We start from the raw sequence: 12,891 nt of genomic DNA on the forward strand, positions 1-12,891 counted from the left end.
TTAAAAAACAAAACAAAACTAGTTTTTTAAAGAACAAGACACTCCCAACTTTACCTAGACTAGTTTCAGTTAAAACACACACACACAAAAAACTGCCCGAGTCATATGTCATTTAAGCCTAAAAGTTAAAGATGTAAAGGACAGAAGGAAGAAAACAAGGAAGTGTGGGAAGAATAAAAATTAAAAAGAGGGTAGGGCTGGGGAGGTGGCTCAGTGGTAGAGCGCTCGACTTGCATGCTCAATGCCCTGGGTTCGATTCCTCAGCACCACATAAGCAAAAAGAAAAAAGCCGGAAGTGGCGCTGTGGCTCAAGTGGTAGAGCGCTAGCCTTGAGCTGAAGAGCTCAGGGACAGCGCCCAGGCCTTGAGTTCAGGCCCCATGACCGGACCAAAAAATAAAAAAATAAAATAAATAAATAAATAAAATAAAAAGAGGGTAAAAGTTGAAAGAATAGAATACAAGGAAAGATAAGGAAGCTTGCAACATTCATAATCTCTAGATGATAAATGCTTTTCTGAAAATAAATTAAGAGAAGAGGGACGGGACAGTAACTACATAATCCCTAACTGCTGTATTATTTCCATATCAATTGTAGAAGACAAACTAGAAGAAAATAGGCAATTAACTAAATTCTTTACCACAAAAACTAAAGCTAGATGTTAATTAGTATACCTAAAATCTAGAGTTTAGTCATTTTCTTGCCAACTTCTTCTTTTAGTAGTGTTAATATTTACAGCTTAAAACAGCTTCAGTTTCTTGCCCAAAGGAATCAGAATAATCCCCCAAGCTGATTAATTTAGTACAGCTCAGCGAAAACTGACAAAATGAGAAAGACATTAATAAAAATTCATAGCACCTCTGAATTTCTAAAAGGATGTAATTCAAAGACAATAGAAGGAAGAACTTGTTATAAAATATGTAAGGGGAATCATTATCCAATATTTCCATTCTTTATTTGAAACAAGGCAAACATAAGTTAAAATTCATCTTAAGAGCCAAATAGTGACAATTTCTTCTATGGCCCTACTTTTGTTCCAAACTACCCATTTATATTTGTCTCATATTAATATAATTGTCCTATGTTTCTTGTGCTTAAGATCTCATATGTTGTAACTCCATAGTTTAACTTGTCATTGTATCTTTTGTAAACAACATGGAATTGAATCTGGCTTTATTCAAGTGTTACTAATTTCTGCATTAAAATTAGTTATTTCATTTAAAAATTACCCACTTAACATAAGCAAAAGCTTTGCAACAGGATTCTATTCTGTCCTAAGAATATGCCAATTTGACACTTTTTTGTTCATTATTTTGAGATTCCTTCCCTCTGAATGGAAGCAACAAGAAGAATTAAATCAAGGAAACAAAACTAGCAAACTTTCATCAGAAGCAATAGAAATTAGCTGGGCGCTGGTGGCTCATGCCTGTAATCCTAGCTACTCAGGAGGCTGAGATCTGAGGATCGGTTCAAAGCCAGCGGGCAGGAAAGTCCATGAAACTCTTATCTCCAATAAACCACCAGAAAACAGGAAATGGCGCTGTAGCTCAAGGGGTAGAGCCCTAGCCTTGAGCTGAAGAGCTGAGGGACAGCGCTCAGGCCCAGAGTTCAAGCCCCACGACTGACCAAAAAAAAAAAAAAAAAAGAAGAAGAAGAAGCAGCAGCAATAGAAATTTCCGTAGTTGGAATTAGTCAAAATGGCAAGAAGTCGGGCTGGGAAGGTGTAAGCACAAAATGCAAAAGTCTATACAGCAAGTATGAATCTTACTATAATATTCCCCCCCACACCAACAAGCTCTTTACACAAGGGATCCAGTTTGGAGATTGGGAAAGGTACCATTCCTTAGGGGTATATTTATAATGGGGTAGAATGATGTCAGCATTATAAATGATAACAAAAGACATCCATATTCCAGGTAATTAATACTGGGATAACAAGTCATAGGGATTCCACAACCACCATTTTTTGCTGCCAGATTTTTTCTCTTACCTAGTGATTCCACATTTAGCACATGCTAAGGAAACCATAACCTGTTCCCTTCTAAGAAAGCCAACACCAGGCCCCAAAGATGCCTGTTGCATCTGCTAATGAGGGAAGCTGGAACTGATGTCTAGAAAGAAAAGCTTACCTCACATATAGTTGGACATAGATGGGTGTTATCAATACAATTCTGCCCCCTCCCCCCACAAGAGGAGGAGGAGAAGGAAGTAGAGAGAGGAGGAGGAGGAAGAAGAAGGAAAAGATGAGGAGGAGGGGCTGGGAAGGTGGCTCAGTGGTAGAGCACTTGCCTTGCATGCCTGAGGCCCTGGGTTCGATTCCTCAGCACCACATAAGCAAAAAGAAAAAAGCCGGAAGTGGCGCTGTGGGGCTCAAGTGGCAGGGCACTAGCCTTGAGCTGAAGAGCTGAGGGACAGCGCCCAGGCCCAGAGTTCAGGCCCCAGGACTGGACACACACACAAAAAAAAAAAGAGGAGGAGGAGGAGGAAGAGGAGGAGGAATCAACAACAACAACAAAACACTCAAATGATATTTTCAAGAGAATTTACTAAAGGAACCATTCTCAACAATATATGTAGGACTTGGAGAAAGCATCAAGCAATGGTGGTGTATAGCAACATAAGGAAAAAATTAACGTCTCTGGGGCTGGGAAGGTGGCTCAATGGTAGAGCGCTTGCCTTGCATGCATGAGGCCCTTAGTTCGATTCCTCAGCACCACATAAGCAGGAAAAAAAGCCAGAAGTGGTGCTGTGGCTCAAGTGGTAGAGAGCTAGCCTGGAGGTGAAGAGCTGAGGGACAGCGCCCAGGCCCAGAGGTCAGGTCCACAACCTCCCCTCCCCCCCCACACACAAAAAAAATCAATATCTCTAAGTCCAAAAGAATGAGAAAGGGGGCTGGGAAGGTGGCTCAGTGGTAGAGCGCTTGCCTTGCATGCTCAAGGCCCTGGGTTCGATTCCTCAGCACCACATAAGCAAAAAGAAAAAAGCCGGAAGTGGCACTGTGGCTCAAGTGGTAGAGCGCTAGCCTTGAGCTGAAGAGCTGAGGGACAGTGCCCAGGCCCAGAGTTCAGGCCCCACGACCGGACCAAAAAAAAAAACAAAACAAAACAAAAGAATGAGAAAGGTTACCAGAACATCTGTAACTGTAGCAAGGAGACAGAGAGGGCTATTGAATATGAGTTGTGACCTACTCACAGAACACAGAAAGCCCTTGCCACACAAATCCATCAGGAGGGAACTGGCTCTTTAAAAAAGCAAGGGTTCAGTTGAGGTAGTCAATGGAAGGTGCTTCCCAAAGGACAGAGCAGAGTGGAGAAAAGATCTGGAGGGGAAAATGGAGCATATGTAGCACAGAAAAGGTGTTCTAAATGACTGCCACAAAGCAAAACACAGATACAGAGAAAGATTTTCATTAGTTCCCTCCAAATATTCTAGACATCCTGGGACTTTCTGCAAATAACCCATTAACATGTAAATCCAGAGATCTACATTTACTTCTGGCATTTCTGTATTTCTCAAAGTAAAGAGCCATTTCTATATAGATCTAAGGCATGCATACAGATCAAAGGGTATTACAGATTACAGGTCCAAGGGCATTCATACCTGCATTATTCCACTTATCATAATGTACTATGTATATAGGACAAAGATTTTTCATCTTTGTATCACCAGCACATAGCAAGGTACGAAGCTGGCCTTCAATCAATGTACACATAATCAATTAATGGTTAACGGCATGACAAAAACAGGAAATGATTCTTAGCAATTAAACACTAATAAATTGTATCCAACATAGTTTTAATACATAGCCATTTTCATACCATTCCTTCATCATTCTCTTTAGAGAATATGGCTTTTTCTACATTGACAGAACCATTCATCAGAAGAACCAGAGCAAGATGACTTCATTTCAGAAAAGAATCAAATGTAGGTTATCTATCAAAATTCTCATTGTTTCCAAGGATTTACACTGAAAGGACACATATAGTATATAGAGAGAAATTAATGCTGCACACTGATGATAAAGACAATTTAGGGGGTAGAAATACACACATAAATATACACAGAGAGCATGTTTAATCCTCACTTCAGAAGACATTACCCATGGTAAAATTATAAAGTACTTTTAAAACAAAATCGCATAACATCATCACATTAAAATGGAAATACAGAATGATGTTAGAGTGGTCATTAACATAATCTGGAACATATTCACATTGTAATTATGAAGCACTTTCACAAAACCCTGTACTTATAAAATGCTTAATCATCCTTTTGCTGGTATAGTCAATTCTTACCTGCAGATAAAGTTAAAAAAAAGTTAAGGCCAAATCGATAACCTCTTCCATGATTTTACTGCTGACAGTAAATAGAAACCAAACAATATGGTCCCTATGTTCACACTAGAAAAATGATGTTTAACTACAGAAAAATATTAAATTTCAGACCTAATTAAAGCAATGCAGAAAAGTAAGGTATTTGCTATTTATTTTTTTTGCCAGTCCTGAGGCTTAAAGTTAGGGCCTGGGCATTGTCCCTGAGCTTCTTTTGCTCAAAGCTAGCACTCTACCACTTGAGTCACAGCACCACTTGTAGTTTTCTCTATTTATGTGGTATTGAGGAATGGAACCCAGGGCATGCTAGGCAAGCATTCTGCCACTAAGCCACATTCCCAGACTGGTAGCTACCATTTAGAAAATGTGAAGTTGACATTTATCTTAACACACTAAATTATTATAAAAGAAACTTGAATAATATGAAAACAAATATGTTTCAAATAGTGTTTTTTTTAAAAGTTCACAAGTCCACAAAAAAAAGCTTCTTGTGAACCATTAATGACATTTTTAAATATCTTATTAAAAATCATCATGTTCCTCGAAAAGTCAGGTCAAGTTAGAAATAAAATTACACCAACCTCTAAGAAACAAACTAAGAAAAAAATTATATGTTTGCATCATACTGAAAATAAAATTCATTAATTCATTAAATTGTACTACAATTATATGTGTACTCCCTTACATGTGATTTTAAAAAAAGAAAATGGAACTTGCATATAGTTTTGTATTTAATAACAGTTTCAGTTACCTAAAAGCGACATATATTATGTTTCATTCCTCTCATCATTGTTTGGTCTCACCTTATTTTACAAGTTAATAATCCCATATGGTAAGAAGAGAGAGGTTGATATATGACTATAAAGTATAGAATATGTGAAAATACACTGAAACTAACAAAATTATTTCTAATTAACCATTTTCCTCTCCTTTCACTGAAGTATAGATGATGTCTGATGACGTTCCAGTAAATGTTAAAATATATTTCTAAGTTAACATCTTTACCAAAAGTAAACTTTTCACTGCAAGTAAATATATATTAAGGTGTGTGTGTGAGAGAGAGAGAGAGAGAAACAGGATCTAGCTATTCAGACTGGGCAAGCCTCCAATTCAAGAACCTCCTTCCTCAGCATCCCAAGTGCTGGGATCACAGAGTGCACCATCACGCTTGGCCTAAAGATTGTCAAAAACTGTATCTCTTCACCTAAAATTCACAATGGAACTACGTAGAAGTATTCTGGTAAACAATAAAGAAGTTTCATAGATACCAAAAGGAATTTTTCCACAGGAATAGAGAGGGGTAAACAAATGTAGTCCTTATATTCAATATAGGTTATGTAAAAAAAGAAAGAAAGAAAGAACTATGCAACGTGAAGGAAGGGGTAACACTGATCAAGAAGCATTGTGCTCATAACCTGAGTTATGGAATTTGAACTCCTTTTTACAACTCCTTAATAATAACAATAAAAAATGAACTATGTAGGGGTAGGAAAGGGAGAGAGAGAATGAAGGGATAACAAGGACCAAGAAACATTGTTCTCATAACCTGACATGGAATTTGAATCCTTTTGTACATATATATAATAATTACTATTATAGTTACAATTATAAAAAAGAAATTTTTCCTGAGAGGTTAAAAAAAAAAAAACACCAGCATTTATATGACCTTGTTAAGATTGTAAGCACCTAAATGGAAGGAGAGTTGAACATTCTAGAATTACTGAGTTAAAACAGGAGGAAACTCCTTCCGCTGAGAAGCCATTATACAGACCTGATTCTTGGATGCGGGAAAGCCAAGGCAAGCATCTGGGACCCTGAGGACTTGCCAGGACTACTACTTAGATTACTTAAACAGGAGTCGCACTACCAAACCTCCAGCAGGTCTTGCTGTTTTCCCTAACATAAATAGTTCGTAACTGCCTGCCCCAATACATATTTCAAATAAAAGTTAAAGCCACTCCTTCCAACGCCTATCCCCTTCTCCAACTGTGTCCAATTCTTTCTCATCCTAAGGAAGAAGCAGCACCTGGAAACCAGAAACGCTAGAACTGCAGTCTTTCGATAAGGAAAACAACGCCAAGTTTGCAGCAGCTCCTGGCAGAATTGTCTCAGGAGATGAAAAGCTAACCACCGCCAGGTCTGCGCAGAGAAGGAAACCGCAGCCTGCAAGACAGACAGACACAGACAGACAGACAGACACAGACACACACAGACACACAGACACACACACACACACACACACACACACACACACACACACACACACACACACACACACACACACACACACACACACACACACACACACACACACACACACACCCTGGGCCCCTCCCCTCCACCCTAAAGCAAGCGTCCTCAGACCTACAGACAGGAACTTGGCATTCTCATCCCTACTTGCAACCTGACAATTTACAACTTGGCAACACCTTCTAATTAAGGAGCCTTCTAGCCTTTTATAGCCGAAAAATTAAACTTTCTCACAAGTAAGATTAAACCAGGCGCTGGCGCCTGCTACTTGAGAAGCCCCCGCGCACACCCGCCAGGTTCTCCACAGAACCTGACGAGCCAGTGGCCGGGACTGCCTGCAGTGGCCGAGGGGGAACAGCCCCTCTGCCCGCTAGACACAGAGGACAGGAGCGGAGGACCGAGCGCAGAGGCGCAAAGCAGGGCTGGGCGCAGCGCACCGAGCGGGCGACAGACAAGGCAGTGGCGGCCACGCGGGAGCTGGGGTGCAGGCTGCCAAGCGGGGTCCCGCGCTGAGGAAGCACCCCCGCCCCGCGCCGCGTCTCGCCCGGCAGCGGCGCCCGCGCTAGGCACACCCACCCCACGCGCCGCGGCGGCTGGGCAGGCTTCCCCGCCCGGGGGACCCCGGCCCGCACGTCGGCGCGCCTCCCCTCCCTCCCCACCCCGCCCACCCCGGCCCGCGCGCACGCACGCCCCTCGGGCCCGCGGCGCCTACGTACCCAGCAACACGCAGAGCACATCGAGGGCCACGTACGGCAGCCGCGTCTTGTCAAACATGGTCTCCACCTGGGCTGCGGGCGGCGGACGGCGCGGCGGGCAGGCGGCTGGAGGTACCCGAGTCTCAAGCCCGGGTCCAGGGGCGGGCGACGGCTCCTCTCGGTCCGAGAGGGCGGACTTGGGGCCAGGAGGCACTCTGACCACCAACAATGGCTCCCGGGACCCCTCCCCTCACAGCTCCCGTACACACTCGAGCGGGGCTGCGGCGCCGGCGTGCCAGCCGCGGCAGCCCTGTCGCCTCAGGCCCTCCCGGGTCGGCCCTGGCCTGCTACAACTGCTCCCTCTCCGGTGCTCAGCACCCTATCCACCAGGCGGAGCGTGTGGACTCGTGCTTTAAAGATGAGGACCGGTAGAGGGAGGAACGCAGCGCGGGCCCCTCCCGCCGGGCAGCTCGGGATCCGCCAGAGCTCGGCCTCGCGGGCTGAGGAGCGGCGGCGGCGACGGCCGCGGCGGCGGGGGGCGGAGCCGGGGAAACCCCTGGCCGGGACCGACCGCCAATCAGGACCGATGCCCCCCCCAATCAGGACCGACGGCCCCGCCCCTCCGACCTGCAGAGCCCGCCCCGAGGTTGGGTGCTGCTGGAGGGGCGGAGCGTGGTGCGTGGTGTGGAGCTTTTGCTCCGACGCACGTTCCTCTGGTGGTCGTCGAACTCGGCCTACTTAGCCGCTGCTGCTGGGCAACGCTGCGTTTAAAGGGGAGCAAGCCTCCCTACCCACAATCCCAGAGCCGTGCTGCCCACCCCCTCACTCTTCTTGTTTGGGGTTTGAGTTATAAGGAGGTCTGACTGGGCCGAGTGACAGCTCTTCTCATGACCCAAACTATTAAGTTAGGGGCTTCTCGTCCCTCTTTTGTATTTGGCCTCTATTTGGGCCAGTCTGCCCCAGCTGAAGTCAGGCTTAGCCAGAATCCTGCCAAGTCATTTGACCTTGATATCTGATCTGTTAATATCAACAGATTTCTCATTCTCGCACCTTTAGTGTGTAAATAAATCTAGCCAGCCTTTAGCCAGAATCCCCCTACCCTCCTGGTAATTTCCTCTTGGTAATTTTCCATCCATTGACTCCTTTCACTCGTTTTTCCCTTGGCTACAAATCCCCAGATGTATTTACTGTTTTGTGAGTTGAGCTTAGTTTCTTTCCCCTATTTCAATTCATGACTCCTACTCATAACTGCTTGTGGTAGCTTTGTATAATGACACCATTCTGAAGGATGGAAGATTGTGTCTCATTGTTAAAAGCTATTCCTAGCTTGCTGAAGACCCCCCCACACCCCATATTCGCTTCCCAGTACCACACAAAGAAAAAAGGTAGGAAAAAATAGACTTCATTATGTCAGAACAATTTTTCTTTGATAATAGCATCTCCTTGTCCTGTTCCCAGAAGAGTAGATCGGATTTAGATAAGATTTAGTCATTTCAGTTTCCTAATCTGTAAAAAGAGGATGTTGATCATTCCTGCTCTGTTCTGCTCAAGGGGAAGTGGTGAAGCCCAGAAAAGATAATATGAAAGTTACTTTTAAAAAGAGTTAAACTTGGGGCTGGGAAGGTGGCTCAGTGGTATAGCACTTGCCTTGCATGCTCGAGGCCCTGGGTTCGATTCCTCAGCACCACATAAGCAAAAAGAAAAAAGCCAGAAGTGGTGCTGTGGCTCAGGTGGTAGAGTGCTAGCCTTGAGCTGAAGAGCTGAGGGACAGCGCCCAGGTCCAGAGTTCAGGCCCCACGACCGGACCCCCCCCCCAAAAAAAAAAGATTAAAAAAAAAAAGTTAAACTTCTACAGATGTCAACACATGATGTCTTTCCCCTTTACTCATAGCTCACCTTCTTATAGAAAGATGCAAAACAAAAATCACAAAATGTACCTACAACTTTTCAGACTTTTTCTGCAAGGCTTCCCTAAAACCAGTGGAAAGATAACATAAAACTTGGTGAGACAATCTCTCCAATTAATTTTTTTACCATCAGTAAGTATTTGAAGCATGGACAGTGATTTGAGGATTTCACCTTTTGTTTGAACAGCTTCTCAACACTTGAAGCAACTGCACCTAAAGAGAGACCACTGTTCTGGGGGGGGGGGGGGTTGAAGGTGTGGCTTAGGTGGTAGAGTTCTAAGCAATGAGCAAGTGAGAGTTCCCCTATGGATGAGAGAAAGAAAAAGAATGGCTACTGTTTATTCTGTGGTGTTCTTTACTTCCAGAGTTATATTGTGATACTCATACGAAAAAGTTACTGAGTACCTACTGTATTTCAGGTACAGTCTGGTCTTGTTTTATTTAAATAGTTTTTGAAATAAACATTTATTTTTGAAGTGCTTTTTTAAAGTATTCAAAAATCTTATCAAATTCTAGCACTCAGAGCCTGAAGCAGGTAGATCTCACGTTCCAATCCAACCTCAGTTACATAATAAGATCCTATGTCCAAAATAGGGAAAATCTTAATGATTTCATTTGATGCTTAGTCACTAATTCAATGCTTATTTTTAACAGCTTTATTTATTTATTTTTGCCAGTCTTGGGGCTTGGACTCGGGGCCTGAGCACTGTCTCTGAGCTACTTTTTGCTCAAGGCTAGCACTCTACCACTTGAGCCACAGCACCACTTCTGGCTTTTTCTGTTTATGTAGTAATGAGGAATTGAACCCAGGGCTTTAAGCATGGTAGGCAAGCAGTCTACCACTAAAGCCATATTCCCAGCTCTTTTTTTTTTTTTTTTTTTTTAGTTGGTCGTGGGGCCTGAACTCTGGGCCTGGGCGCTGTCCCTCAGCTCTTCAGCTCAAGGCTAGCACTCTACCACTTGAGCCATAGCGCCACTTCCAGCCTTTTCTGCTTATGTGGTACTAAGGAATTGAACCCAGGGCCCCATGCTTGAGAGGCAAGCTCTCTACCACTGAGCCACCTTCCCAGCCCTTCCCAGCTCTTTTAACAGCTTTATTAAAAGACAGTTCATCTGAGAGCCAGTGCCTCAAGTCTGTAATCCTAGCTACTTGGGAGGCTGAGATCTGAGAATCCAGGCAAGAAAGTCCATGAGACTGTTATTTCCAATTAACCACCAAAAAGATGGAAGTAGAATTATGGCTCAAGTGGGAGAGGACCAGCCTTGAGGGAAAAAGTTAAAGGACAGTGCTCAGGCCTTGAGTGCAAGCCCCAAGATCAGCAAACACAAAAAGGCGTAATTCACACACCCATTTAAATTATACAGCTCAATAGTTTTTAATATATGCAACAACTTGTGTAAACTTCCTTACAATTTTAGGACATTTTCATCACCCAAGAAAGTCCTTAACCATTCCTTAGTTTTCATTCCCAATTTTACTGTACACAAGACCTTTGGCAATAGCTCATCTATTTTATCTCTATAAATTTTCCTCTTCTGGGCTTTCCCCCCCTCCTATTTAATTATAATCATATATTTAATCCATACTTCCCTGTCTCTCTTCCCTGCAACCACCCAAGCCTCTGGTAACTACCATTCTACTTGACTTCTATGAGATCATCTCCATTAGATTCCATATAGAAATGAGATCACAAAGTCTTTGTCTTTCTGTGCCTGCCTTATTTCACTCAGGATAATATTCAATGGGTTCATCCATGTTGTCTTTTATGGCTGGATAGTGTTCTTTTATGGCTGAATAGTATTCTTTTTTGTATATATACCTTTCCTCCATCAACTTATCTGCTGATGGATAATTGGATTGTCTTCATGTCTTATCCACTGTAACTAGTGCTGCAGGAAACATAGGAATACAAGTGTCTATTGGATTTATTCATTGTATTTCCTTTAGATAAAGACCCAGTACTTAGATTGCTAGATTGTATGGTAGTACTATTTCTAGCATTTGGAGGACCCTCCATTATATTTTGATAATGGTTGTACTCATTTACACTCCCACCAACAGTGTATTAGAATTTCCCATTTATTGTGCCTGTAACATATTCCACACCCAGGACACAGCTGTGCAGAGGCGAAATCAGGCAAAAGGTCTTCAAGGAGCCTTCAGACCAGTTCAGAAGCCTAGCATAAAAATGAATGCAGCATTGTAGCAGAATATGTGTTGGTGTATAGTAGGCACACAGAGCAAAGACTGGGAGCTCTGGAAAGATGCCATAGGGTGGTGACACTTGCATTGTTCTTTCTGCAACTCTGCCACACCAACTGACATATTCTCAGGCGAGAAGAAAATAAACTATTGATATATTAAACAGCCTTCCACCTCATCCTTAGGAAGAGTTACTGATAATAGCTTTAAAAATAGATTAAGAAACCCAAGTCCATTAGGATGCTTCAAGCCATTTCCTGTTATGGGATCTGTGCTGTGTGCAGATTATAAGCAAGTAATCAGCTCTCATTTGAGGAATGTAAAAGACTATGAAATATTTGGAGTAGAGGATTTGCTTGAGTGGGTATTTTGGTTTATTGTCATTATTGGATTTGGGGCAATCATTAGCATAAATAATTTTGAAGTTGCATTGAAAATACTAAAAATGAAACATTGATGAGTAGGAAACCATTAACACCTCATGGGGCCAGAATAGGCCTGTTCCTAGAAAGAGCCTGAGACCTCAGAGCCTCCCTTAAATGCTTCACCAAGAGCATCCTTGGGCTTAGAGTTTTCCTCTCAGTAATGCCAGCATCAAACAAAATCAAAGGCTTTAAGGAGCCCAGCTACCTAAAGAACAGAGAAACTCAGGAATGGATGAGCAGCTCAGGCTCAGTGGTGCGAAGGGAGCCACGAAGCTCGGCATTCTCCCACCTTCTCTCCAGGACTCTCAGGGCAGCTGCACCACTCCGCCTGGTGAGGCAGGTGGGGCCAGGTAGAGCAGGTGGCATGCCCAGGCCGGGGTGGCAGGCGCTGCCTTCAGTCAGGCAGAGGAGCCATGGGTCTCCACAGGGCTATGTGGCCTGTCTTTGGCTCCTCTGACCTCGTGAGGTAGATGAGCATCTCTGGAAATAGCCCTGTGGAAGGGCGGGTTTCCTCCCACAGATCCCATTTGGAGAGGCTTCAGGCATTTTAGGGGGCTTGTAAAGGGGACAGTGATGGAGAACTCCCCGCTGGAGAACTGAGCACAGAAGCAGGCCGTGTGGACCCAAGGGCCAGCAGTACAGCTGGAGCCAGAGCCCCAGCAGGCCTGTGCTTCACCAGGGTCTCCTAAGGATTCCTGAACAGAGAAGCTCCTGGATCAGTACTGTCTATTTTAATCAGCGGTGTAAAAAGTCCATGTATAGCTTTTTCTCCTTTTAGATTATTTTGTATTTGTTTAAGAAATGATTTGTCAAAATACAACATATAAAGAAATGACTGAAAGTTGTTGACCGTGTTTTTAAAAAAATTATAATTATTATTCCAATTGTGTTGTTTGGTTGGTTTTGCCTTGTAAACTAGCACCAAAGAACTTTAGCAAATAAACTCCAAACCAGCCCAAGAACCACCAAGAAAAAAAAATGACAAAAAAACAGAGAAATTAATTTGTTCTTAGTACCTTGGTGAAAGTAGTCTACTATCCATACCCTCCATTTCTGCTTTCTCTTTAAAGGCCTCCATAGTC

The 12,891-nt window shown here is 43.3% G+C and overlaps 1 protein-coding gene and 1 pseudogene across 3 annotated transcripts in view; one reads left to right on the forward strand and one right to left on the reverse strand.

The window, feature by feature from the left end:
• The window catches only part of LOC138840684 (F-box/WD repeat-containing protein 2 pseudogene), a 29,632-nt pseudogene extending 22,540 nt beyond the window's left edge, over nt 1-7,092 (forward strand).
• Plpp1 (phospholipid phosphatase 1) overlaps nt 1-7,757 on the reverse strand; it is an 82,420-nt gene extending 74,663 nt beyond the window's left edge. The window contains exon 1 of one of the 3 annotated variants that reach the window (XM_070041174.1): nt 7,296-7,757. In XM_070041174.1, the coding sequence (XP_069897275.1) occupies nt 7,296-7,353 (58 nt within the window). In that variant the 5' untranslated portion in view covers nt 7,354-7,757. The remainder of the gene's footprint in view (nt 1-7,295) is intronic. The other 2 variants (XM_070041175.1, XM_070041176.1) reach the window with 2 other exon arrangements.
• Nucleotides 7,758-12,891: the final 5,134 nt, after the last annotated feature.

Source organism: Dipodomys merriami, unplaced genomic scaffold, assembly GCF_024711535.1.
Source record: "Dipodomys merriami isolate MVZ:Mamm:240054 unplaced genomic scaffold, mDipMer1.0.p SCAF_30, whole genome shotgun sequence".
NCBI classification, from domain to species: Eukaryota; Metazoa; Chordata; class Mammalia; order Rodentia; family Heteromyidae; genus Dipodomys; species Dipodomys merriami.